The sequence below is a fragment of the Aegilops tauschii genome, chromosome 7, assembly GCF_002575655.3.
Source record: "Aegilops tauschii subsp. strangulata cultivar AL8/78 chromosome 7, Aet v6.0, whole genome shotgun sequence".
Lineage (NCBI taxonomy): Eukaryota > Viridiplantae > Streptophyta > Magnoliopsida > Poales > Poaceae > Aegilops > Aegilops tauschii.
The window spans coordinates 26,021,313-26,048,945 of NC_053041.3; the positions used below are offsets into that span (position 1 = coordinate 26,021,313).

General features: G+C 41.4%; 1 protein-coding gene across 1 annotated transcript; it reads right to left on the minus strand.

The window, feature by feature from the left end:
- Positions 1–2,043: 2,043 nt before the first annotated feature.
- LOC109766355 (uncharacterized) lies at positions 2,044–3,071 on the minus strand. Its single transcript, XM_020325124.4, has one exon. The coding sequence runs from the start codon at positions 2,949–2,951 to the stop codon at positions 2,292–2,294; it is 660 nt and encodes a 219-aa protein (XP_020180713.1). The 5' UTR covers positions 2,952–3,071; the 3' UTR covers positions 2,044–2,291.
- Between the last annotated feature and the right edge of the window lie 24,562 nt (positions 3,072–27,633).

A 27,633-nucleotide genomic window follows, 5' to 3' on the forward strand; every position in this document is an offset into this window, starting at 1 on the left:
GCTATGCCCCTGTAAAATGTACAGGTCTCCATGTGCCGTTTTTTCTGCAGGTAGAAATCAAACTGTGGCCGGTAATACACAGGTGTAAAATAAATACAAGTGTATGAAGATACACCGATTCCAAGAGGGGCCTAAAGGTGAACATTTATGTTTGCTAGACTACTTGGCAATGTCATGTCTTCCGGGAAGGTGCTTGTGCCTCCGAGGGCAAGAAAGTGGAAGCCAAAGTATGGTTAATAATTTGATCAACTCAAGTAAGCCAAGTCTGGCAAAAATAATGTGACAAACATAATCACAAGCCAAACATTCAAGTCTCGTTCCCATTTTGGCTCTCACCTCTTAACTCTTTTTTTAACTAGCCATAAACTTTCTTTTTTAACTAGTCACAAACTTGAAGCGTAGTAAATGGCACGCCAGGAAAGACTCGGTGCACAGGCAGGTTGCGCCGCTGCTGCAGTGCACCATAGTCTGCAGCAAGCGCTGGTCAAGTGAAATCGTGTATTGTATATCTACCGCTACAGATGTGATGCTCTCTTTATGTAGTACTAATGACAAACCGCGCATCCTATCGAATGTGGTACTACCGTACAGTGCCTAGCGTTCACATCGATTGCATCATTTCCTTACAGACAAATAATTAGAGAGGCTCCACAACACACGTGTCGGGTGCAAACGTCACACAATTCCATCTGGAACTTCATTAGGGTTACGGTTTGTCATTTAGATTTAGATTATGTCCCGTAGGTTTAGGTTTAGGGTTTACACTGCTATTGCTGCCGCTACTACTACCCCACACACAGAGACACACGATAATATAAATAAACATATGAGGTTTTATTTGACACAACTACTAAGTAGCTCATTGGTTTCATCTTATTCATCAATCTTATCGGGATCTCGGCAATATTGTTTATCTTGTCACGTATGCCAATATAGTGGGTCATTTCAGTCGATTCCCACATGAGAGCGAAGTGACACCGAGCTGGAGATGGCGGCGACGTGGCTGGAGCAGTGTTGTCGACGAGCTTCGCCAGGACCAAGATGGAGAGGGGATGTTGCGGCTGCTTGTGACATCACCGGTGGAATTGTGGCAACATGTTGATTGGTGCGGGTATGGGGCCTTGTGGTTTTGACCGTCGCTCGGATTTGATGGATCCCGAGCTCTGAGAGATGCCACGGTCGGCTACGCGTCGCCAGAGAAGGCAAGGTTTGGAGATGCAGACCAAACGATGGAGGCCACTGAATGGTAGGCAGGTCACCTAGGGTCAGAGTTTATCACTTAGGTTTATGGATGGTCATCTACGGTTAGGGTTTGCCATTGAGGGTTAGGACTAGTCAATCAGGGCTATTGTTTGCCATTTAAGTTTAGGGTTTCTCGTTTCGCTTTAGGTTCTGTCATGTAGGTTCAGACTTTGTAACCGAGGCTTTACAATATTACACATATACAAAACACATAATGTGAATTCATCCAAAAGTTCAAGATAATACAAAAACACACAATGAGATTTGTTGGTCGATACAAATATTAGTCAGTGTGTACTATTAAATAGCTTGTTATGTCTCATTGTATTGAGCAATCTTCTCAATAATACTAGTGTTTTTCTGACGGGTGGCAGAATTAAGTAAACACTAAATATCTTCCAAAATTAAGGGAAAATAATTATTTAATTAATAAAATGTGTATGCATTTTAGCGTGTAGCTAACAATTGTTTAATAAAACATCATTTTTACTCAATACAGTGTCATTTGGTATTGTTGCAAAACAAAAACTCATAGCGCCCTAATTATTCATTACTGAAAATAAATATTTTGCGGACAAAATATGAATTTTAGGATGGTTATTACTTTCCATGGCAACCACTCTAAAGGAATCATGTCTATTGTGGTAAACGTTGGATTAAACCTTGTTGCAATTGGAGGATAGTTGTTCTCTGCCCCCCCCCCCCCCCCCCCCCCCCCCCCTCTGGATTATGTGGGGAAGGGGCGAGGTTGAAAAATCAACTAAAAAATTTCATATTTAGAAAATCCAAAAGTATCCAAAATTATTTGGCAATATACTTGTGGGGTATGTCAACTAAAAAAATAACCTCACAACTCCATCGACACGGTAGAGAATCAGAAAAGGTATATTCATATGAGTTAATTCAGCGCAAATACTCAGCATAGCAGCGCATCAAACGTGCACGGGTCATCGAGCCTACTACAGTCTAGAGGCGTGTACCACACCTAGCTATAGGTAGCTAGCTAGCTAGCTTGGTCGACAGGTAGCCTAGCCCGGCCGCTTGATTGATCACACATGAGCCGGGGCGTCCAACTTGTCGAAGCAGGGCACGTCGGCGGCGGCGTAGTCGCCCGGCCCGACGGCGATGGTCACCGGCCAGCAGTAGTACGTGGTGAGGACACTTGTGGTGGACATCGCCACGTGGGTGGACAAGATCCCTCTCAGCTCCATCTCCGCGCCGGCCACGCCGCGCCCCTCGTAGAGCGCGCGCACGTAACGCATCGGTAGGTCCTCCTCCGGCACCAGCCACAACGGCACGAGCACCTCGCTCAATGTCTGCTGCGTCACGTCGATGGGCTTCGGAAGGTCAAACTCGGCGATCCTCGCTGTAGGCGCCTCCGCCGAAGAAGATGACGACGACGCGTCCGTGAGCCGGACGGTGACGTTGGCGTACTCGAGGGTGGCGCGCCCGCTTGGGTTGTAGGCCCTGAGGACGAACTTGAGCGACACCTTGTTGCCCGGGGGTGGCAGCGACGGTATGTAGTTGGCAGCTACGCGGCCGGCGGCGAGCTTCAGCTGGAGCTTCTCGGGGCGGAGCATCACCACCACCGCCCGGACGATCACCGCCACGGCCACCAGGGTGACCACGCACGCCAACGTGCACCGCACCGCGTATAGCCACCGGAACCTCCTCCACCAGCTCGTCGTCTTGCTCCCCTGCTCGGCCATCTGATCTCGATGTATGTTTGGTGTACTTGCTAGTAACTTGAGCCAACGATCGTTATAACTAGCGATGTACTACGTTCGTGGCACTAGCTACCATTGCGTCTGCGTGAATGATGGAGAGAAGCACTCCCGCGGTATGTATTTATGGGAGCGACTAGGCGACTGATCTTTTTCTTTTGTTTCAGCCACTTTGCTCTCCATCGACAGATCCTGATCCAACGGCCAAGTGTGGCAGTTTTAAACTATGATTAATTCAATCTTAGTTCAAACTAAAATGCTTATTATGGATCGGAGGGAGTACCTACTAGAGGCACTCTCTACCTCCCCCAACACCGGCTCCAATCTGTCCGCGGAGCCGTCCGGACCACAATTTTTCAGCAAAGCCCAACCAAACCAAGGGGATTTTCCGGAGTATGGACATAAGCCACGTAGGTCTCCGACACCCCATGCCCACCAAAACTAACGCGAAGCCCGCACTTTTGTAGCCAGTCGCACTATTTTTGCGGCAAAAGACCCTACTTTCTTCTTCCATCCCTCCGGTCTCCATCCAATACCCTACTCTCTTCTTCCCTCGCTCAAAATCGTTGCGTCAAAGTGAGGCCACAAAGGCGGAAATACTCAAGAAGTAGAAGGCTGGCAGAGGGTGTGCTGGTGGCATACATGGTGGTGGGCTTCCTGGTCACGGACGTGGTGGAGGTCGGGGCCCCATATTTGCCGACGGTGCAGACACTGCCATGGCCAGAGCATTACAAGGATCTGTAGTTCTACACCGCCAAGCAACTCGGTAGGCAGTCCATCACAACCGACGCAAGGCATGTGCCTTTCACCGTTCACGTCAACACGGTGCAGCTACTTTTCTCAGAATGTTCATCGCCGCAGCTGGTCTGCACACGGACGTTGGACATGAAGCTGATGGGTGTCTGCTCGCTGTTCGCTGGTATGCCTAAAATGGGAGAGTCGGCGTACTACGACACGAACAGGGAGATTTTCTACATAATCCATGAGGAAGGCGGAGGAGGAGGAGCTTGCGATGAGGATTGGCGGGTGGATGACTCGAAGAGCACCCAGGCCGGCTCGTACACCCAGTGGGATCGCAGTACACCTAGTCCGGCAACATTCACTCAGACAGGCACCCAGTTGAGCTACACCCAGTCGGCACAAACACACAGCAGCAGGATCGAGCGGCCGGACAACAAGGTGATGAGGAGGACGGCGAGGATGATGATCCAGATGATTATGGTGCTGCTGTAAAGAAGGGGGGTAGAGAAGAAAGCTTCAGCATGTGGGAGGACGAGCTGTTGTGCGATGCATGGTTGGCTACTAGACTCGATTCGATCCATGGCACAGAGTAAAAAGGCACAACTTTTTGGGCCATCATTCACACTTGGTTCACGAAAACAAGCATTTTGAGCCCTACTCCGACGCATGATGGTACATCATCCAAGGGGTTGTGTCGAAGTATTGCGGCCGCTTGAGACAACTAATCGCACGGTGGTCTAGTAGTGCACAAATCACCGAGCCAGTAAGTTGCTAATATGTGTATATCATTTGGCCGAATATGCATTGTTTCATAGATCATAGCTGCATAGTAGGTAGATCATTTTGGCGGATATGCATAGTTTTTTAGACCACTTGCCGGATGTGCATCATTATGTTGATGATTTGCAGCCGGATTGTAGATTGTTTTGGCATATATGCATATTTCTGTAGATCACTTGTCGGATATGCATTGTTTTGTTGATGATTCTCAGCCGGATATGCGTTGTTTTGCAGCCGGATATGCATTATTTTGTAAAAAAAAATGTAGCCCAATTGTTTTGTACATAATTTGTAGCCAAATATGAATATTTTGTTGATCATTTGTAGCCGGATATGCATTGTTGTATACATCATTTCTAGCAGGATATCTATGAATTATTTTGTACATAATTTGTAGGCGGATATTCATAATTTGGTAGATCACTTCCCAGATATGCATCATTTTGTTGATGATTTGCAGCCAGATATACATTGTATCGTAGCCCAATATGCATTGTTTGTACATAATTTGTAGCCGGATATACATTGTTTTGTTGATCATTTATAGCCGGATTTGCATTGTTTTATTGATCATTTGTAGTCGGATATGCATTGTTGACAATGTTTTATTTTGTACCCTTCTGGTGCGTGTAGTGTGTTCTTGAAGTTAAGAAGAAAACCTTCACCATCATGCATTGTTGGTTGAAGTTGAATTCACAACCCAAGTGAAATCTATACATTGTCAAGACCGTTGCCCAAGACACCAAGGAATAAACCGGTGATCCAACCGACCAAACAAAAGAACCACCCAAGAAGGTTAGAAGAGGGTTCCAGGGAAAGAAGTGGGAGGATGAGAGGGTGAAGTGAGAAGGTACGCCAGCCAAGATGATAGAGAGATTTGAAGACATCTTGACGAAGATCGAGGAGGCATACGTACCGCTCGGACGCCAAGGAGGCATGCAATGCCGAGAGGTTTAACATTTTGTTGACGACAACTGACAAGAAGCTCAATCTCAGAGAGAGGAAGACCATGCTCGAAGTGAAGAAGATCATGCTCGAGGAGAAGAAGGTGGAGATCAGAGCGCCTCGGAGAGCGTGAAGATGCTAAGCTTGAAGATGGAGGATTTAGATGAGGACGCAAGGATGATCGTGCAAGTTGTTTGTTTGAAGAAGTTGCAGCGGCAGAAGGATGAGTTGGAGAGGGAGCCCAAGGCGGACAAGGAGGCAGCGGTGGCACCCGAGACGATGGCGATGTTAGCATGAGCGTGAAGGCTCGGATTGCCGGTCCGGCAAGGCAGAAAGTTCATTTTTTTACACGGACTACCGGACTGATATTCTTTTGTGATCAGAAATTTAAGAACTAAGCATGCCTGCATCTTTTTGGTTGTCATCGGGAGATGATGTGATCCGGTGGAGGTGTGATCTGGCACGCGCTATGGATCAGACGTATTTGAATTTCAAATTTCCTTTTGCTGGTGGACATATAACGAATAGCTATGAATAGTCGGCTCCCGCATCAGTGTTCGTCAACGGATACCTGTCTGCGGGTCATTATCTGAGATGCCATTAAGCATTATATTGTAAACTAAGACACCATATTTCGGTAAATCGGAGGCGCCCTTAGGAGTTTTGGAACTTAAGTTGTTCAGTTGCACCTGGCAAACAAAAGATGATAGGGCATCTCCAATGCCAACCCTCAAATATGCTCCGGCATCCATCCGTGGACAGTGGGAACCAGTCCGCTGACATTGATGCGGGTGCCAGTCAACCAACGCTGCCCGCATACATTTGATCCACTATTTGAACTAACTCGACGAAATTTCATGCGAACACGGTGATTTTCATATAAACCACGGGAGATTCATGCAAACACGGCGGATATTCATATAAACCTGAAATTCATTACACTTTTCATATAAACCAGACATGCCGGCTTCGTGGTCATGACGACGGGGCCTGGCCGTGGCAGAGCTGGCGATGTCCTCCTCATCGTCGCTCTTGCCCCTCACCTCACCCGCCGCCTCATCGAACTCCTCTTTGGAAGCCACCTATTCCGCCTGATACTGGCGGTGACGCCAGCGGTCACGGTGGATGTTGCGGGCGGAGCTGTAGGAGTTGACCAGCGCCTCCTGCTCCGCCATGCCGACTCCCGAAACGATGTACGTGTGGGCGGTGAGTTGCTCTTCCACGCGCCGGTGATCCTTGAGGTTGTAGGCCTGGTCGGCCTATGCCTATCTGAACTGAGCCTGTTGGTCCTCCCGCAGCATGTTTGTATAGTGCGCACAGGCCTCGTCCATGGTGATTCCAGCATGCAGAGCCGACGGGCATGCCGCCGGCTCCGTCTACCTGCCGGCAGCATTGGCGACCATCTCCTTCTCCTACTCGGACGAGAGGTTGTCCCAGAGGACTTTGGAGCGCGAGGAGGTCATGGCAGGCTTGGTACGGAGACGAGAAATGGACCGGAGGATGACTACGGCTATGGTCGGGGCTGGAATTTATATAGTGGGGCAGATGGCAATGGGCCACGGAGATGTGGTTAATGGAGGGTGGCAGACTGACACGCGACTGTCATTGGAGTAGGTTCCTCTGCAACCGTACTTCATTAATGCAGGCGATGGACCGCCACGATGTTACTTGAACGTGGAGCTGTCACGTGCATTGGTAAGCGCGCTGAGCGATGTTCTCTTGTCCGGCTCTAGTGAGAGGTCGCGTCCGCTATAGCCAAGCATGAATGCGGCATTGGCACTTTGGAGCGGCGCTGACCATTTCGGGCTGGAAGAAAGCGCGGGCGAGGTGTGTTGGGTGGGCTAGGGAAGTCAGACGCAGGCATGGCAGCGGTCTGGACGCCCGCAAAGGTCCCCTAGTTTGTCTCCGGTTTATGGGAGAAAGTACGTCCGAACCGCATCCGGACACCGTCGTCGCTCATTGGTCCCTAGCCACAAGAGATAAGCCATCCCATGGCATCTGCCGTGCAAATACCATGACAGGTATGATGCATTCTAGGGTTATGCTTTTGCTTGAATATGTGTGGTATGCCTAACATTGTTGTTGGTAACAGGATCTAGTGTTAGGGTTAGGGATTCTAGTAGGGTTGGGTTTAGCTTAATGAATGACGTGACGGATCGATTACTTCTCGAATTGTAGGATGGCACCGGTTATCCTCTTTGAGTCATCTATTAAGGCACAGATTTCACCACAAAAGAGCAAGAACTAGGATTTGCAAATACATGAGCAATGCAACCAACATAGATGATTCCAACCAACCAAAAGGAGGGGGTGAGAGAGGTACCCTGAGTGCTGAAAATGCTCCAAATCCACCGTACAAATCTCAAGCAATTGAGAGAGATCTAGTGGGTGCTTGGGTGGGGGAGAGAGAGGGAAGAGGGGCTGAGCTCGGGGAAGGGAAGAAGAGTGGGTGGGTGTGAATGGTTGGGTGGGGGCTGGGGGCCACACCCCACTAACTTAGGTGATTCAGGATCCTGCCGCAATTGGCCCCCGTGTTAGCAGAGGACAGCCTACCACCATCGCCTCCGGCGGTAGGCGACTCATCCACGTCAGCATCACTGACGGACCGTTAGCCCTCTGCTGTTACCCTATTGCCGAAGGCGATGGCAGTAGGCTATGTTCTGCTACCGCCGAGGCCAATTGTGGTTGGAAAATGGACAGATCACGATTATTATTATTTTTGAAAGGGGTGTAAAATCATGCTGAAGTTTCAAAAAAGTCAAAACAGTGAATTCGGCCACACCCGCAGACCGTGATGGCCAAAGAATCAGTTTCTCCTTTGTTGATTTATATTGTGTTATTAATGATCTCTATTTGGTTGTATCAATTTGTTTAATTCAACGGAATTAATTGGGGCAACAATTTCTTGTTTTATCCTCACAAGTTGCTATAAGAATTTATGCATGGCGAACTGATTATATCATGTAGATTTGAGTTGTCATGATTTTAACTGTGTTTGTGTAGCCAAATTTTAAATAATACAAATGTACTACCTAATAAGTGTCACAGTTTTGAACTGTTATTGAAAAAATAGTTCAAAACCGCGACACTTATTTTGGATAGGAGAAAGTAACGTTTTTAATGACATTGACCAGTTATTGTCTCAACCATCAAAATAATCAAATATTTTTTTTTTCTTTCTCCGTCTCTTCTCAGTTCACATGGCTATCTCTTTTCTTTCTTCGTCGTCTTCTTTGTTCGTCCATCTCCTTCATATGTGATTACATATGCATTGCAGGAAGGTCGCGCAGGAAGGAGGACGCAGGCAGGTCGCGCCGCTGCACTGCAGCTAGCTAGCGGGTCGACGTGATTACATATGCATTGCATTGTATTGCATGCCCAATCAATTCTGCTGGCTCCACATGACACGAGTTGTTGCAATCAATTCTTCATCACATTCAATCGGTGTAGGACAAGTGGATGCACGTACGTAGCTATACATATAGAAACGTGACCATGCTTGCTCAAACAACAACATCACGGCATCCTTTAAAAAAAACATCGGCATCGTCTCTTCTTTAAATGCTAAACAGCTGCACGACATGATTATTGGTTCGAAAGGTGAAAAAAGCAGCCCGGCCGCATTGTATAACTATACAGTGAATTTTATAGGCAAAGCACTTGGCGAGAGGCAGGTCTGGTGCCTTTGCATCGTCTCAATTTGCGGGAGAAAACTGACCCATTTTATTCGTTTGTGTCGGTCTTTGTCTGCAAAATTTGCCCAACACACGGACCTATTTTCATTTTCCACCTGTTTAATGCCTGTTTGGACCCAGTTCAATCTTAAATTTGGAATAGATTTACGTCGGACACGGACACAAAACAAACGATTTCTGTATCCACTTCGTCCGCCTCTGTCCTCCACATGTCCCCTCGGGCCCACCTGCCATCCACGTCGCGCACTAGTAGAAAAAGAGTCAAATGTGAAGCACATTAGTGCCGGTTTGATTTTGAGCCCGGCACTAATGTGTCCATTAGTGCCGGTTCCAACGGCTAGGCGGGCGGAGATCATTAGTACCGGTTCGTGAGCAACCTTTAGTACCGGTTCGTGTCACGAACCGGTACTAATGAGGCTGCGTCAGGCTGTGGTCAGGCTGTGGCCCCACAGGCACCTTTAGTACCGGTTCGTGCCATGAACCGGTACTATAGTTTTTTATTAAGCTGTTTTTTAGTCCCACCTCGCGAAGAGAGAGGCACTTGTAGCGATTTATAAGCCCTGAGTGCAGAGACGATGAACGATAGGCGCAATGCTCATCTGCACGTTGCTTAGCTTTAAGCCTTGAGGAATAGGGTAGACTGCACGGAGCTATGTGCAGTGAAGTTTGCACTATTCCGAAAGGCTTGAAGCTAATTAACGAGCTTTGTGCCTCTTTTTTATCTTCAATAACTTATTACAACTCCGGACTTCTTGTGTTACGGCAAAAACTGGACGCACTTCGTGTACAAACTAGACAATCTCTTTCGAAGTATGAGGATTTCTGACGAGAACTCATCTGTTACATGGGCACTTCATTTTTTTAAACTTATTACAACTCCAGACTTTTTTGCGTTCCGTACACACCATTCAAAGCGACGTCATCAATTTTCAAAACTTTCTGACATCATTTGCTATTTTTTAGTCATTTACCGATTTGTTTAGAGAGCTAAATGACCGTGAAATTGAAAATCACTACAAAATCAACTCTGCAAATGTCGAAACTTGGCATGGTATCATCATTTCACCCACATAGCATGTGCAAAATAGTAGAGAGGGTTACGGCAAAAACTGGACGCACTTCGTGTACAAACTGGACAATCTCTTTCGGGGTATCAGGGTTTCGGACAAGAACTCATCTGTTACACTGGCACTTCATTTTTTTAAATTTATTACAACTCCAGACTTTTTTTGCGTTCCGTACGAACCATTCAAAGCGACGTCATCAATTTTGAACACTTTCTGACATCATTTGCTATTTTTCAGTCATTTACCGATTTGTTTAGAGAGCTAAATGACCGTCAAATTGAAAATCACTACAAAATGAACTCTGAAAATGTCGAAACTTGGCATGGTATCATCATTTCACCCACATAGCATGTGCAATAGTGTAGAGAGGGTTACGGCAAAAACTGGACGCACTTCATGTACAAACTGGACAATCTCTTTCGAAGTATCCGGGTTTCTGACGAGAACACATCTGTTACATGGGCACTTAATTTTTTTTAACTTATTACAACTCCAGACTTTTTTGCGTTCCGTACACACCATTCAAAGCGACGTCATCAATTTTCAAAACTTTCTGACATCATTTGCTATTTTTTAGTCATTTACCGATTTGTTTAGAGAGCTAAATGACCGTGAAATTGAAAATCACTACAAAATGAACTCTGAAAATGTCGAAACTTGGCATGGTATCATCATTTCACCCACATAGCATGTGCAAACGAGTAGAGAGGGTTACGGCAAAAACTGGACGCACTTCGTGTACAAACTGGATAATCTCTTTCGGAGTATCAGGGTTTCGGACGAGAACTCATCTGTTACACTGGCACTTCATTTTTTTAAACTTATTACAACTCCAGACTTTTTTTGCGTTCCGTACGCACCATTCAAAGCGACGTCATCAATTTTCAACACTTTCTGACATCATTTGCCATTTTTCAGTCATTTCCGATTTGTTTAGAGACCTAAATGACCGTGAAATTGGAAACAACTACAAAATGAACTCTGAAAATGTCGAAACTTGGCATGGTATCATCATTTCACCCACATAGCATGTGCAAACGAGTAGAGAGGGTTACGGCAAAAACTGGACGCACTTCGTGTACAAACTGGACAATCTCTTTCGAAGTATCAGGGTTTCTGACGAGAACTCATCTGTTACATGGGCACTTCATTTTTTTTAACTTATTACAACTCCAGACTTTATTGCATTCCGTACACACCGTTCAAAGCGACGTCATCAATTTTCAAAACTTTCTAACATCATTTGCTATTTTTCAGTCATTTACCGATTTGTTTAGAGAGCTAAATGACCCTGAAATTGAAAATCACAACAAAATGAACACTGAAAATGTCGAAACTTGGCATGGTATCATCATTTCACCCACATAGCATGTGCAAAAGAGTAGAGAAGGTTACGGCAAAAACTGGACGCACTTCGTGTACAAACTGGACAATCTCTTTCGGAGTATTAGGGTTTCTGATGAGAACTCATCTGTTACACTGGCACTTTATTTTTTTAAACTTATTACATCTCCAGACTTTTTTTGCGTTTCGTACGCACCATTCAAAGCGACGTCATCAATTTTCAACACTTTCTGACATCATTTGCTATTTTCACTCATTTACCGATTTGTTTAGAGAGCTAAATGACTGTGAAATTGAAAATCACTACAAAATGAACTCTGAAAATGTCGAAACTTGGCATGGTATCATCATTTCAACCACATAGCATGTGCAAAAGTGTAGAGAGGGTTACGGCAAAAACTGGACGCACTTCATGTACAAACTGGACAATCTCTTTCGAAGTATCAAGGTTTCTGACGACAACTCATCTGTTACATGGGCACTTAATTTTTTTAAACTTATTACAACTCCAGACTTTTTGCGTTCCGTACATACCATTCAAAGCGACGTCATCAATTTTCAAAACTTTTTGACACCATTTGCTAATTTTTAGTCATTTACCGATTTGTTTAGAGAGCTAAATGATCGTGAAATTGGAAATAGAACAAAATAACTCTGAAAATGTCAAAACTTGGCATGGTATCATCATTTCACCCACATAGCATTAGCAAAAGAGTAGAGAGGGTTACGGCAAAAACTGGACGCACTTCGTGTACAAACTGGACAATCTCTTTCGGAGTATCAGGGTTTCGGACCAGAACTCTTCTTTTACACTGGCACTTCATTTCTTTAAACTCATTACAACTCCAGCCTTTTTTGCGTTCCGTACGCACCATTCAATGCGACGTCATCAATTTTCAACACTTTCTGACATCATTTGCTATTTTTCAGTCATTTACCGATTTGTTTAGAGAGCTAAATGACCGTGAAATTAAAAATCACTACAAAATGAACTCTGAAAATGTCGAAACTTGGCATGGTATAATCATTTCACCCACATAGCATGTGCAAAAGAGTAGAGAGGGTTACGACAAAAACTGGACGCACTTCGTGTACAAACTGGACAATCTCTTTCGAAGTATCAGGGTTTCTGACGAGAACTCATCTGTTACATGGGCACTTCATTTTTATAAACTTATTACAACTCCAGAATTTTTTGCGTTCTATACACACCATTCAAGGCGACGTCATCACTTTTAAAACTTTCTGACATCATTTGCTATTTTTTAGTCATTTACCAATTTGTTTAGAGAGCTAAATGACCGTGAAATTGAAAATCACTACAAAATGAACTCTGAAAATGTCGAAACTTGGCATGGTATCATCATTTCACCCACATTGCATGTGTAAAATAGTAGAGAGGGTTCCGGCAAAAACTGGACGCACTTCGTGTACAAACTGAACAATCTCTTTCGGAGTATCAGGATTTCGGACGAGAACTCATCTGTTACACTGGCACTTCATTTTTTAAACATATTACAACTCCAGACTTTTTTTGCGTTCCGTATGCACCATTCAAAGCGACGTCATCAATTTTCAACACTTTCTGACATCATTTGCAATTTTTCAGTCATTTACCGATTTGTTTAGAGAGCTAAATGACCGTGAAATTGAAAATCACAACAAAATGAACTCTGAAAGTGTCGAAACTTGGCATCGTATCATCATTTCACCCACATAGCACGTGCAAAAGAGTAGAGAGGGTTACGGCAAAAACTGGACGCACTTCGTGTACAAACAGGACAATCTCTTTGGAGTATCAGGGTTTCGGACGAGAACTCATCTGTTACACGGGCACTTCATTTTTTTATACTTATTACAACTTCAGACTTTTTTTGCGTTCCGTACGCACCATTCAAAGCGACGTCATCAATTTTCAAAACTTTCTAACATCATTTGCTATTTTTTAGTCATTTACCGATTTGTTTAGAGAGCTAAATGACCGTGAAATTGAAAATCACTACAAAATGAACTCTGAAAATGTCGAAACTTGGCATGGTATCATTATTTCAACCACATAGCATATGCAAAATAGTAGAGAGGGTCACGGCAAAAACTGGAAACACTTCGTGTACAAACCGGACAATCTCATTCGGAGTATCAGGGTTTCGGACCAGAACTTATCTGTTACACTGGCACTTCATTTTTTTAAATTTTTTACAACTCCAGACTTTTTTTGCGTTCCGTACGCACCATTCAAAGCGACGTCATCAATTTTTAACACTTTCTGACATCATTTCCTATTTTTCAGTCATTTACCAATTTGTTTAGAGAGCTAAATGACCGTGAAATTGAAAATCACTACAAAATGAACTCTGAAAATGTCGAAACTTGGCATGGTATCATCATTTCGCCCGCATAGCATGTGCAAAAGAGTAGAGAGGGTTACGGCAAAAACTGGACAGACTTTGTGTACAAACTGGACAATCTATTTCGAAGTATCAGGGTTTCTGACGAGAACTCATCTGTTACATGGGCACTTCATTTTTTTAAACTTATTACAACTCCAGACATTTTTGCGTTCCGTACACACCATTCAAAGCAATGTCATCAATTTTCCAAACTTTCTGACATCATTTGCTATTTTTTAGTCATTTACCAATATGTTTAGAGAGCTAAATGACCGTGAAATTGAAAATTACTACAAAATGAACTCTGAAAATGTCGAAACTTGGCATGGTATCATCATTTCACCCACATAGCATGTGCAAAAGAGTAGAGAGGGTTACGGGAAAAACTGGACGTACTTCGTGTACAAACTGGACAAACTCTTTCGGAGTATCAGGGTTTCGGACGAGAACTCATCTGTTACACTGGCACTTCATTTTTTTAAACTTATTACAACTCCAGACTTTTTTTGCGTTCCGTACCCACCATTCAAAGCGACGTCATCAATTTTCAACACTTTCAGACATCATTTGCTATTTTTCAGTCATTTACCGATTTGTTTAGAGACCTAATGATCGTGAAATTGAAAATCACTACAAAATGAACTCTAAAAATGTCGAAACTTGGCATGGTATCACCATTTCACCCACATAGCATGTGCAAAAGAGTAGAGAGGGTTACGGCAAAAACTGGACGCACTTCGTGTACAAACTGGGCAATCTCTTTGGAAATATCAGGGTTTCTGACGAGAAGTCATCTGTTACATGGGCACTTCATTTTTTTAAACTTATTACAACTCCAGATTTTTTTTGCGTTCCGTACATCATTCAAAGCGACGTCATCAATTTTCAACACTTTCTGACATCATTTGCTATTTTTTAGTCATTTACCGATTTGTTTAGAGTGCTAAATGACCGTGAAATTGAAAATCACTACAAAATGAACTCTGAAAATGTCGAAACTTGGCATGGTATCATCATTTCACCCACATAGCATGTGCATAAGAGTACAGAGGGTTACGGCAAAAACTGGACGTACTTCGTGTACAAACTGGACAATCTCTTTCGAAATATCAGGGTTTCTGACGAGAACTCATCTGTTACATGGGCACTTCATTTTTTTAAACTTATTACAACTCCAGACTTTTTTGCGTTCCGTAATCACCATTCAAAGCGACGTCATCAATTTTCAAAACTTTCTGACATCATTTGCTATTTTTTAGTCATTTACCGATTTGTTTTGAGAGCTAAATGACCGTGAAATTGAAAATCACTACAAAATAAACTCTGAAAATGTCGAAACTTGGCATGGTATCATCATTTCACCCACATAGCATGTGCAAAAGAGTAGAGAGGGTTACGGCAAAAACTGGACGCACTTCGTGTACAAACTGGACAATCTCATTCGGAGTATCTGGGTTTCGGACGAGAACTCATCTGTTACACTAGCACTTCATTTTTTTAAACTTATTACAACTCCAGACTTTTTTTGCGTTCCGTACGCACCATTCAAACGACGTCATCAATTTTCAACACTTTCTGACATCATTTGCTATTTTTCAGTCATTACCGATTTTTTAAAGAGCTAAATGACCGTGAAATTGAAAATCACTACAAAATGAACTCTGAAAATGTCGAAACTTGGCATGGTATCATCATTTCACCCACATAGCATGTGCAAAAGAGTAGAGAGGGTTACGGCAAAAACTGGACGCACTTCGTGTACAAACTGGACAATCTCATTCGGAGTATCAGGGTTTCGGACGAGAACTCATCTATTACACTGGCACTTCATTTTTTAAAATTTATTACAACTCCAGATTTTTTTGCGTTCCGTACGCACCATTCAAAGCGACGTCATCAAATTTTAACACTTTCTGACATCATTTGCTATTTTTCAGTCATTTACCGATTTGTTTGGAGAGCTAAATGACCGTGAAATTGAAAATCACTACAAAATGAACTCTGAAAATGTTGAAACTTGGCATGGTATCATCATTTCACCCACATAGCATGTGCAAACGAGTAGAGAGGGTTACGGCAAAACCTGGACGTACTGGACAATCTCTTTCGGTGTATCAAGGTTTCGGACGAGAACTCATCTGTTACACTGGCACTTCATTTTTTAAAATTATTACAACTCCAGACTTTTTTGCGTTCCGTACACACCATTCAAAGAGACGTCATAAATTTTCGAAACTTTCTGACATCATTTGCTATTTTTTAGTCATCTACAGATTTGTTTAGAGAGCTAAATGACCGTGAAATTGAAAATCACTACAAAATGAACTCTGAAAATGTCGAAACTTGGCATGGTATCATCATTTCACCCACATAGCATGTGCAAAAAAGTAGAGAGGGTTACGGCAAAAACTGGACGCACTTCGTGTACAAACTGGACAATCTTTTTCGGAGTATCAGGGTTTCGGACGAGAACTCATCTGTTACACTGGCACTTCATTTTTTTGAACTCATTACAACTCCAGACTTTTTTTGCGTTCCGTACACACCAATCAAAGCGACGTCATCAATTTTCAACACTTTCTGACATCATTTGCTATTTTTCAGTCATTTACCGATTTGTTTAGAGAGCTAAATGACCATGAAACTGAAAATCACTACAAAATGAACTCTGAAAATGTCGAAACTCGACATGGTATCATCATTTCACCCACATAGCACGTGCAAAAGAGTAGAGAGGTTTACGGGAATAACTGGCGCACTTCATGTACAAACTGGACAATCTCTTTCGGAGTATCAGGGTTTCGAACGAGAACTCATCTGTTACACTGGCACTTCATTATTTTAAACTTACTTTTAATTTTTTTTGCGTTCCGTACGCACCATTCAAAGCGACGTCATCAATTTTCAACACTTTCTTACATCATTTGCTATTTTTCAGTCATTTACCGACTTGTTTAGAGAGCTAAATGATAGTGAAATTGAAAATCACTACAAAATGAACTCTGAAAATGTCGAAACTTGGCATGGTATCATCATTTCACCCACATAGCATGTGCAAAAGAGTAGAGAGGGTTACGGGAAAAACTGGACGCACTTCGTGTACAGACTGGACAATCTCTTTCGGTGTATCAGGGTTTCTGACGAGAACTCATCTGTTACACTGGCACTTCATTTTCTTAAACTTATTACAACTCCAAACTGTTTTTGCGTTCCGTACGCACCATTCAAAGCGACGTCATCAATTTTCAACACTTTCTGACATCATTTGCTATTTTTCAGTCATTTACCGATTTCTTAGAGAGCTAAATGACCGTGAAATTGAAAATCACTACAAAATGAACTCTGAAAATGTCAAAACTTGGCATGGTATCATCATTTCACCCACATAGCAAGTGCAAAAGAGTAGAGATGGTTACGGCAAAAACTGGACGCACTTCGTGTACAGACTGGACAACCTCTTTCGAAATATCAGGGTTTCTGACGAGAACTCATCTGTTACACTGGCACTTCATTTTTTTTAAACTTATTACAACTCCAGACTTTTTTTGCGTTCCGTACGCACCATTCAAAGCGACGTCATCAATTTTCAACATTTTGTGACATCATTTGCTATTTTTCAGTCATTTACCGATTTGTTTAGAGAGCTAAATGACCGTGAAATTGAAAATCACTACAAAATGAACTCTGGAAATGTCGAAACTTGGCATCGTATCATCATTTCAACCACATAGCATGTGCAAAAGTGTAGAGAGGGTTACGGCAAAAACTGGACGCACTTCATGTACAAACTGGACAATCTCATTCGAAGTATCACGGTTTCGGACGAGAACTCATCTGTTACATGGGCACTTCATTTTTTTAAACTTATACAACTCCAGACTTTTTTGCGTTTCGTACACACCATTCAAAGTTACGTCATCAATTTTCAAAACATTCTGACATCATTTGCTATTTTTCAGTCATTTACCTGTTTATTCAGAGAGCTAAATGACCGTGAAATTGAAAATCACTATAAAATGAACTCTGAAAATGTCGAAACTTGGCATGGTATCACCATTTCACCCAAATAGCATGTGCAAAAGAGTAGAGAGGGTTACGGAAAAAACTGGATGAACTTCGTGTATAGACTGGACAATCTCATTCGGAGTATCAGGGTTTCGGACGAGAACTCATCTGTTACACTGGCACTTCATTTTTTAAACTTATTACAACTCCAGTGTTTTTTTTGCGTTCCGTACGCACCATTCAAAGTGACATCATCAATTTTCAAAACTTTCTAACATCATTTGCTATTTTTCAGTCATTTACCGGTTTGTTCAGAGAGCTAAATGACCGTGAAATTGAAAATCACTACGAAATGAACTCTGAAAATGTCGAAACTTGGCATGGTATCACCATTTCACCCACATAGCATGTGCAAAAGAGTAGAGAGGGTTACGGCAAAAACTGGATGCACTTCGTGTACGGACTGGACAATCTCTTTCGAAGTATCAGGGTTTCTGACGAGAACTCATCTGTTACAAGGGCACTTCATTTTTTTAAACTTATTACAACTCCAGACTTTTTTGCGTTCCGTACACACCATTCAAAGCGATGTCATCAATTTTCAAAACTTTCTAACATCATTTGCTATTTTTTAGTCATTTACCGATTTGTTTAGAGAGCTAAATGACCGTGAAATTGAAAATCACTACAAAATGAACTCTGAAAGTGTCGAAACTTGGCATCGTATCATCATTTCACCCACATAGCATGTGCAAAAGAGTAGAGAGGGTTACGGCAAAAACTGGACGCACTTCGTGTACAGACTGGACAACCTCTTTCGAAGTATCATGGTTTCTGACGAGAACTCATCTGTTACATGGGCACTTCATTTTTTTAAACTTATTACAACTCCAGACTTTTTTGCGTTCCGTACGCACCATTCAAAGCGACGTCATCAATTTTCAAAACTTTGTAACATCATTTGCTATTTTTTAGTCATTTACCGATTTGTTTAGAGAGTTAAATGACCGTGAAATTGAAAATCACTACAAAATGAACTCTGGAAATGTCGAAACTTGGCATGGTATCATCATTTCACCCACATAGCATGTGCAAAAGAGTAGAGAGGGTTACGGAAAAATTTGGACGCATTTCGTGTACAAACTGGACAATCTCTTCCGGAGTATCAGGGTTTCGGACGAGAACTCATCTCTTACACTGGCACTTCATTTTTTTAAACTTATAACAACTCCAGACTTTTTTTGCGTTCCGTACGCACCATTCAAAGCGACGTCATCAATTTTCAAAACTTTCTGACATCATTTGCTAGTTTTCAGTCATTAACCGATTTGTTTACAGAGCTAAATGACCGTGAAATTGAAAATCACTACAAAATGAACTCTAAAAATGTCGAAACTTGGCATGGTATCATCATTTCACCCACATAGCATGTGTAAAAGAGTAGAGAGGGTTACGGCAAAAACTGTACGCACTTCGTGTACAAACTGGACAATCTCTTTCGAAGTATCAAGGTTTCTGACGAGAACTCATCTTTTACATGGGCACTTCATTTTTCTAAACTTATTAAAACTCCAGTCTTTTTTGCGTTCCGTACACACCATTCAAAGCGACATCATCAATATTCAAAACTTTCTAACATCATTTGCTATTTTTTAGTCATTTACCGGTTTGTTCAGAGAGCTAAATGACCGTGAAATTGAAAATCACTACAAAATGAACTCTGAAAATGTCGAAACTTGGCATGGTATCACCATTTCACCCAAATAGCATGTGCAAAAGAGTAGAGAGGGTTACGGCAAAAACTGGACGAACTTCGTGTACAGACTGGACAATCTCATTCGGAGTATGAGGATTTCGGACGAGAACTCATCTGTTACACTGGCACTTCATTTTTTAAACTAATTACAACTCCAGACTTTTTTTGCGTTCCGTACGCACCATTCAAAGTGACATCATCAATTTTCAAAACTTTCTAACATCATTTGCTATTTTTCAGTCATTTACCGGTTTGTTCAGAGAGCTAAATGACCGTGAAATTGAAAATCACTACAAAATGAACTCCGAAAATGTCGAAACTTGGCATGGTATCACCATTTCACCCACATAGCATGTGCAAAAGAGTAGAGAGGGTTACGGTAAAAACTGGATGCACTTCGTGTACAGACTGGACAATCTCTTTCGAAGTATCAGGGTTTCTGACGAGAACTCATCTGTTACATGGGCACTTCATTTTTTTAAACTTATTACAACTCCAACTTTTTTGCGTTCCGTACACACCATTCAAAGCGACGTCATCAATTTTCAAAACTTTCTAACATCATTTGCTATTTTTTAGTCATTTACCGATTTGTTTAGAGAGCTAAACGACCGTGAAATTGAAAATCACTACAAAATGAACTCTGAAAGTGTCGAAACTTGGCATCGTATCATCATTTCACCCACATAGCATGTGCAAAAGAGTAGAGAGGGTTACGGCAAAAACTGGACGCACTTCGTGTACAGACTGGACAACCTCTTTTGAAGTATCAGGGTTTCTGACGAGAACTCATCTGTTACATGGGCACTTCATTTTTTTAAACTTATTACAACTCCAGACTTTTTTGCGTTCCGTACGCACCATTCAAAGCGACGTCATCAATTTTCAAAACTTTCAACATCATTTGCTATTTTTAGTCATTTACCGAATTGTTTAGAGAGTTAAATGACCGTGAAATTGAAAATCACTACAAAATGAACTCTGGAAATGTCGAAACTTGGCATGGTATCATCATTTCACCCACATAGCATGTGCAAAAGAGTAGAGAGGGTTACGGCAAAAACTGGACGCATTTCGTGTACAAACTGGACAATCTCTTCCGGAGTATCAGGGTTTCGGACGAGAACTCATCTGTTACACTGGAACTTCATTTTTTTAAACTTATTACAACTCCAGACTTTTTTGCGTTCCGTACGCACCATTCAAAGCGATGTCATCAATTTTCAAAACTTTCTGACATCATTTGCTAGTTTTCAGTCATTTACCGATTTGTTTAGAGAGCTAAATGACCGTGAAATTGAAAATCACTACAAAATGAACTCTGAAAATGTCGAAACTTGGCATGGTATCATCAGTTCACCCACATAGCATGTGTAAAAGAGTAGAGAGGGTTACGGCAAAAACTGTACGCACTTCGTGTACAAACTGGACAATCTCTTTCGAAGTATCAGGGTTTCTGACGAGAACTCATCTTTTACATGGGCACTTCATTTTTTTAAACTTATTACAACTCCAGACTTTTTTGCGTTCCGTACACACCATTCAAAGCGACGTCATCAATTTTCAAAACTTTCTAACATCATTTGCTATTTTTTAGTCATTTACCGATTTGTTTAGAGAGCTAAATGACCGTGAAATTGAAAATCACTACAAAATGAACTCTGAAAATGTCGAAACTTGGCATGGTATCACCATTTCACCCAAATAGCATGTGCAAAAGAGTAGAGAGGGTTACGGCAAAAACTGGACGCACTTCGTGTACAGACTGGACAATCTCATTCGGAGTATCAGGATTTCTGACGAGAACTCATCTGTTACATGGGCACTTCATTTTTTTAAACTTATTACAACTCCAGACTTTTTTGCGTTCCGTACGCACCATTCAAAGCGACGTCATCAATTTTCAAAACTTTCAACATCATTTGCTATTTTTAGTCATTTACCGAATTGTTTAGAGAGTTAAATGACCGTGAAATTGAAAATCACTACAAAATGAACTCTGGAAATGTCGAAACTTGGCATGGTATCATCATTTCACCCACATAGCATGTGCAAAAGAGTAGAGAGGGTTACGGCAAAAACTGGACGCATTTCGTGTACAAACTGGACAATCTCTTCCGAAGTATCAGGGTTTCTGACGAGAACTCATCTGTTACACTGGCACTTCATTTTTTAAACTTATTACAACTCCAGACTTTTTTTGCGTTCCGTACGCACCATTCAAAGTGACATCATCAATTTTCAAAACTTTCTAACATCATTTGCTATTTTCAGTCATTTACCGGTTTGTTCAGAGAGCTAAATGACCGTGAAATTGAAAATCACTACAAAATGAACTCTGAAAATGTCGAAACTTGGCATGGTATCACCATTTCACCCACATAGCATGTGCAAAAGAGTAGAGAGGGTTACGGCAAAAACTGGACGCACTTCGTGTACAGACTGGACAACCTCTTTCGAAGTATCAGGGTTTCTGACGAGAACTCATCTGTTACATGGGCACTTCATTTTTTTAAACTTATTACAACTCCAGACTTTTTTGCGTTCCGTACGCACCATTCAAAGCGACATCATCAATTTTCAAAACTTTCAACATCATTTGCTATTTTTTAGTCATTTACCGATTTGTTTAGAGAGTTAAATGACCGTGAAATTGAAAATCACTACAAAATGAACTCTGGAAATGTCGAAACTTGGCATGGTATCATCATTTCACCCACATAGCATGTGCAAAAGAGTAGAGATGGTTACGGCAAAAACTGGACGCATTTCGTGTACAAACTGGACAATCTCTTCCGGAGTATCAGGGTTTCGGACGAGAACTCATCTGTTACACTGGCACTTCATTTTTTTAAACTTATTACAACTCCAGACTTTTTTCGCGTTCCGTACGCACCATTCAAAGCAACGTCATCAATTTTCAAAACTTTCTGACATCATTTGCTAGTTTTCAGTCATTTACCGATTTGTTTAGAGAGGTAAATGACCGTGAAATTGAAAATCACTACAAAATGAACTCTGAAAATGTCGAAACTTGGCATGGTATCATCATTTCACCCACATAGCATGTGTAAAAGAGTAGAGAGGGTTACGGCAAAAACTGTACGCACTTCGTGTACAAACTGGACAATCTCTTTCGAAGTATCAAGGTTTCTGACGAGAACTCATCTTTTACATGGGCACTTCATTTTTCTAAACTTATTACAACTCCAGTCTTTTTTGCGTTCCGTACACACCATTCAAAGCGACATCATCAATATTGAAAACTTTCTAACATCATTTGCTATTTTTTAGTCATTTACCGGTTTGTTCAGAGAGCTAAATGACCGTGAAATTGAAAATCACTACAAAATGAACTCTGAAAATGTCGAAACTTGGCATGGTATCACCATTTCACCCAAATAGCATGTGCAAAAGAGTAGAGAGGGTTACGGCAAAAACTGGACGAACTTCGTGTACAGACTGGACAATCTCATTCGGAGTATGAGGATTTCGGACGAGAACTCATCTGTTACACTGGCACTTCATTTTTTAAACTTATTACAACTCCAGACTTTTTTTGCGTTCCGTACGCACCATTCAAAGTGACATCATCAATTTTCAAAACTTTCTAACATCATTTGCTATTTTTCAGTCATTTACCGGTTTGTTCAGAGAGCTAAATGACCGTGAAATTGAAAATCACTACAAAATGAACTCCGAAAATGTCGAAACTTGGCATGGTATCACCATTTCACCCACATAGCATGTGCAAAAGAGTAGAGAGGGTTACGGTAAAAACTGGATGCACTTCGTGTACAGACTGGACAATCTCTTTCGAAGTATCAGGGTTTCTGACGAGAACTCATCTGTTACATGGGCACTTCATTTTTTTAAACTTATTACAACTCCAACATTTTTGCGTTCCGTACACACCATTCAAAGCGACGTCATCAATTTTCAAAACTTTCTAACATCATTTGCTATTTTTTAGTCATTTACCGATTTGTTTAGAGAGCTAAATGACCGTGAAATTGACAATCACTACAAAATGAACTTTTAAAGTGTCGAAACTTGGCATCGTATCATCATTTCACCCACATAGCATGTGCAAAAGAGTAGAGAGGGTTACGGCAAAAACTGGACGCACTTCGTGTACAGACTGGACAACCTCTTTCGAAGTATCAGGGTTTCTGACGAGAACTCATCTGTTACATGGGCACTTCATTTTTTTAAACTTATTACAACTCCAGACTTTTTTGCGTTCCGTACGCACCATTCAAAGCGACATCATCAATTTTCAAAACTTTCAACATCATTTGCTATTTTTTAGTCATTTACCGATTTGTTTAGAGAGTTAAATGACCGTGAAATTGAAAATCATTACAAAATGAACTCTGGAAATGTCGAAACTTGGCATGGTATCATCATTTCACCCACATAGCATGTGCAAAAGAGTAGAGATGGTTACGGCAAAAACTGGACGCATTTCGTGTACAAATTGGACAATCTCTTTCGAAGTATCAGGGTTTCTGACGAGAACTCATCTGTTACACTGGCACTTCATTTTTTTTAAACTTATTACAACTCCAGACTTTTTTTGCGTTCCGTACGCACCATTCAAAGCGACGTCATCAATTTTCAAAACTTTCTAGCATCATTTGCTATTTTTCAGTCATTTACTGGTTTGTTCAGAGAGCTAAATGACCGTGAAATTGATAATCACTACAAAATGAACTCTGAAAATGTCGAAACATGGCATGGTATCACCATTTCACCCAAATAGCATGTGCAAAATAGTAGAGAGGGTTACGGCAAAAACTGGACGCACTTCGTGTACAAACTGGACAATCTCTTTTGAAGTATCAGGGTTTCTGACGAGAACTCATCTGTTACATGGGCACTTCATTTTTTTATACTTGTTACAACTCCTGACTTTTTTGCTTTCCGTACGCACCATTCAAAGCGATGTCATCAATTTTCAACACTTTCTGACATCATTTGCTATTTTTCAGTCATTTACCGATTTGTTTAGAGAGCTAAATGACCGTGAAATTGAAAATCACTACAAAATGAACTCTGAAAATGTCGAAACTTGGCATTGTATTATAATTTCACCCACATAGCATGTGCAAAAGAGTAGAGAGGGTTACGGCAAAAACTGGACGCACTTCGTGTACAAACTGGACAATCTCATTCGGAGTATCAGGGTTTCGGACGAGAACTCATCTGTTACACTGGCACTTCATTTTTTTAAACTTATTACAACTCCAGATTTTTTTTTGCGTTCCTTGCGCACCATTCCAAGCGACGTCATCAATTTTCAACACTTTATGACATCATTTGCTATTTTTCAGTCATTTACCGATTTGTTTAGAGAGCTAAATGACCGTGAAATTGAAAATCACTACAAAATGAACTCTGAAAATGTCGAAACTTGGCATGGTATCATCATTTCACCCACATAGCATGTGCAAAAGAGTAGAGAGGGTTACGGCAAAAACTGGACGCACTTCGTGTACAAACTGGACAATCTCATTCGGAGTATCAGGGTTTCGGACGAGAACTCATCTGTTACACTTGCACTTCATTTTTATAACTTATTACAACTCGAGAATTTTTTTGTGTTCCGTCACCATTCAAAGCGACGCGTCATCAATTTTCAACACTTTCTGACATCGTTTGCTATTTTTCAGTCATTTACCGATTGGTTTAGAGAGCTAAATGACCGTGAAATTGAAAATCACTACAAAATGAACTCTGAAAATGTCGAAACTTGGCATGGTATCATCATTTCACCCACATAGCATGTGCAAAAGAGTAGAGAGGGTTACGGCAAAAACTGGACGTACTTCGTGTACAGACTGGACAATCTCTTTCGAAGTATCAGGGTTTCTGACGAGAACTCATCTTTTACATGGGCACTTCATTTTTTTAAACTTATTACAACTCCAGACTTTTTTGCGTTCCGTACACACCATTCAAAGCGACGTCATCAATTTTCAAAACTTTCTAACATCATTTGCTATTTTTTAGTCATTTACCGGTTTGTTCAGAGAGCTAAATGACCGTGAAATTGAAAATCACTACAAAATGAACTCTGAAAATGTCGAAACTTGGCATGGTATCACCATTTCACCCAAATAGCATGTGCAAAAGAGTAGAGAGGGTTACGGCAAAAAATGGACGAACTTCGTGTACAGACTGGACAATCTCATTCGGAGTATCAGGATTTTGGACGAGAACTCATCTGTTACACTGGCACTTCATTTTTTAAACTTATTACAACTCCAGACTTTTTTTGCGTTCCGTACGCACCATTCAAAGCGACGTCATCAATTTTCAACACTTTCTGATATCATTTGCTATTTTTCAGTCATTTACCGATTTGTTTGGAGAGCTAAATGACCGTGAAATTGAAAATCACTACAATATGAACTCTGAAAATGTCGAAACTTGGCATGGTATCATCATTTCACCCACATAGCATGTGCAAAAGAGTACAGAGGGTTACGGCAAAAACTGGACGCACTTCGTGTACAAACTGGAGAATCTCTTTCGAAATATCAAGGTTTCTGACGAGAACTCATCTGTTACATGGGCACTTCATTTTTTTCAACTTATTACAACTCCAGACTTTTTTGCGTTCCGTAATCACCATTGAAAGCGACGTCATCAATTTTCAAAACTTTCTGACATCATTTGCTATTTTTTAGTCATTACAGATTTGTTTAGAGAGCTAAATGACCGTGAAATTGAAAATCACTACAAAATGAACTCTGAAAATGTCGAAACTTGACATGGTATCATCATTTCACGCGCATAGAATGTGCAAAAGAGTAGAGAGGGTTACGGCAAAAACTGGACGCACTTCGTGTACAAACTGGACAATCTCTTTCGGAGTATCAGGGTTTCGGACGAGAACTCATCTGTTACACTGGCACTTCATTTTTTTAAACTTATTAAAACTCCAGACTTTATTTACGTTCCGTACGCACCATTCAAAGCGACGTCATCAATTTTCAACACTTTCTGACATCATTTGCTATTTTTTAGTCATTTACCGATTTGTTTAGAGAGCTAAATGACCGTGAAATTGAAAATCACTACAAAATGAACTCTGAAAATGTCGAAACTTGGCATGGTATCATCATTTCACCCACATAGCGTGTGTAAAAGAGTAGAGAGGGTTACGGAAAAACCGGACGCACTTCGTGTACAAACTGGACAATCTCTTTCGAAGTATCAGGGTTTCTGACGAGAACTCATCTTTTACATGGGCACTTCATTTTTTTAAACTTATTACAACTCCAGACTTTTTTGCGTTCCGTACACACCATTCAAAGCGACGTCATCAATTTTCAAAACTTTCTAACATCATTTGCTATTTTTCAGTCATTTACCGGTTTGTTCAGAGAGCTAAATGACCGTGAAATTGAAAATCACTGCAAAATGAACTCTGAAAATGTCGAAACATGGCATGGTATCACCATTTCACCCAAATAGCATGTGCAAAAGAGTAGAGAGGGTTACGACAAAAACTGGACGAACTTCGTGTACAGACTGGACAATCTCATTCGGAGTATCAGGGTTTTGGACGAGAACTCATCTGTTACACTGGCACTTCATTTTTTAAACTTATTACAACTCCAGACTTTTTTTGCGTTCCGTATGCACCATTCAAAGCGACGTCATCAATTTTCAACACTTTCTGACATCATTTGCTATTTTTCAGTCATTTACCGATTTGTTTGGAGAGCTAAATGACCGTGAAATTGAAAATCACTACAATATGAACTCTGAAAATGTCGAAACTTGGCATGGTATCATCATTTCACCCACATAGCATGTGCAAAAGAGTACAGAGGGTTACGGCAAAAACTGGACGCACTTCGTGTACAAACTGGAGAATCTCTTTCGAAATATCAAGGTTTCTGACGAGAACTCATCTGTTACATGGGCACT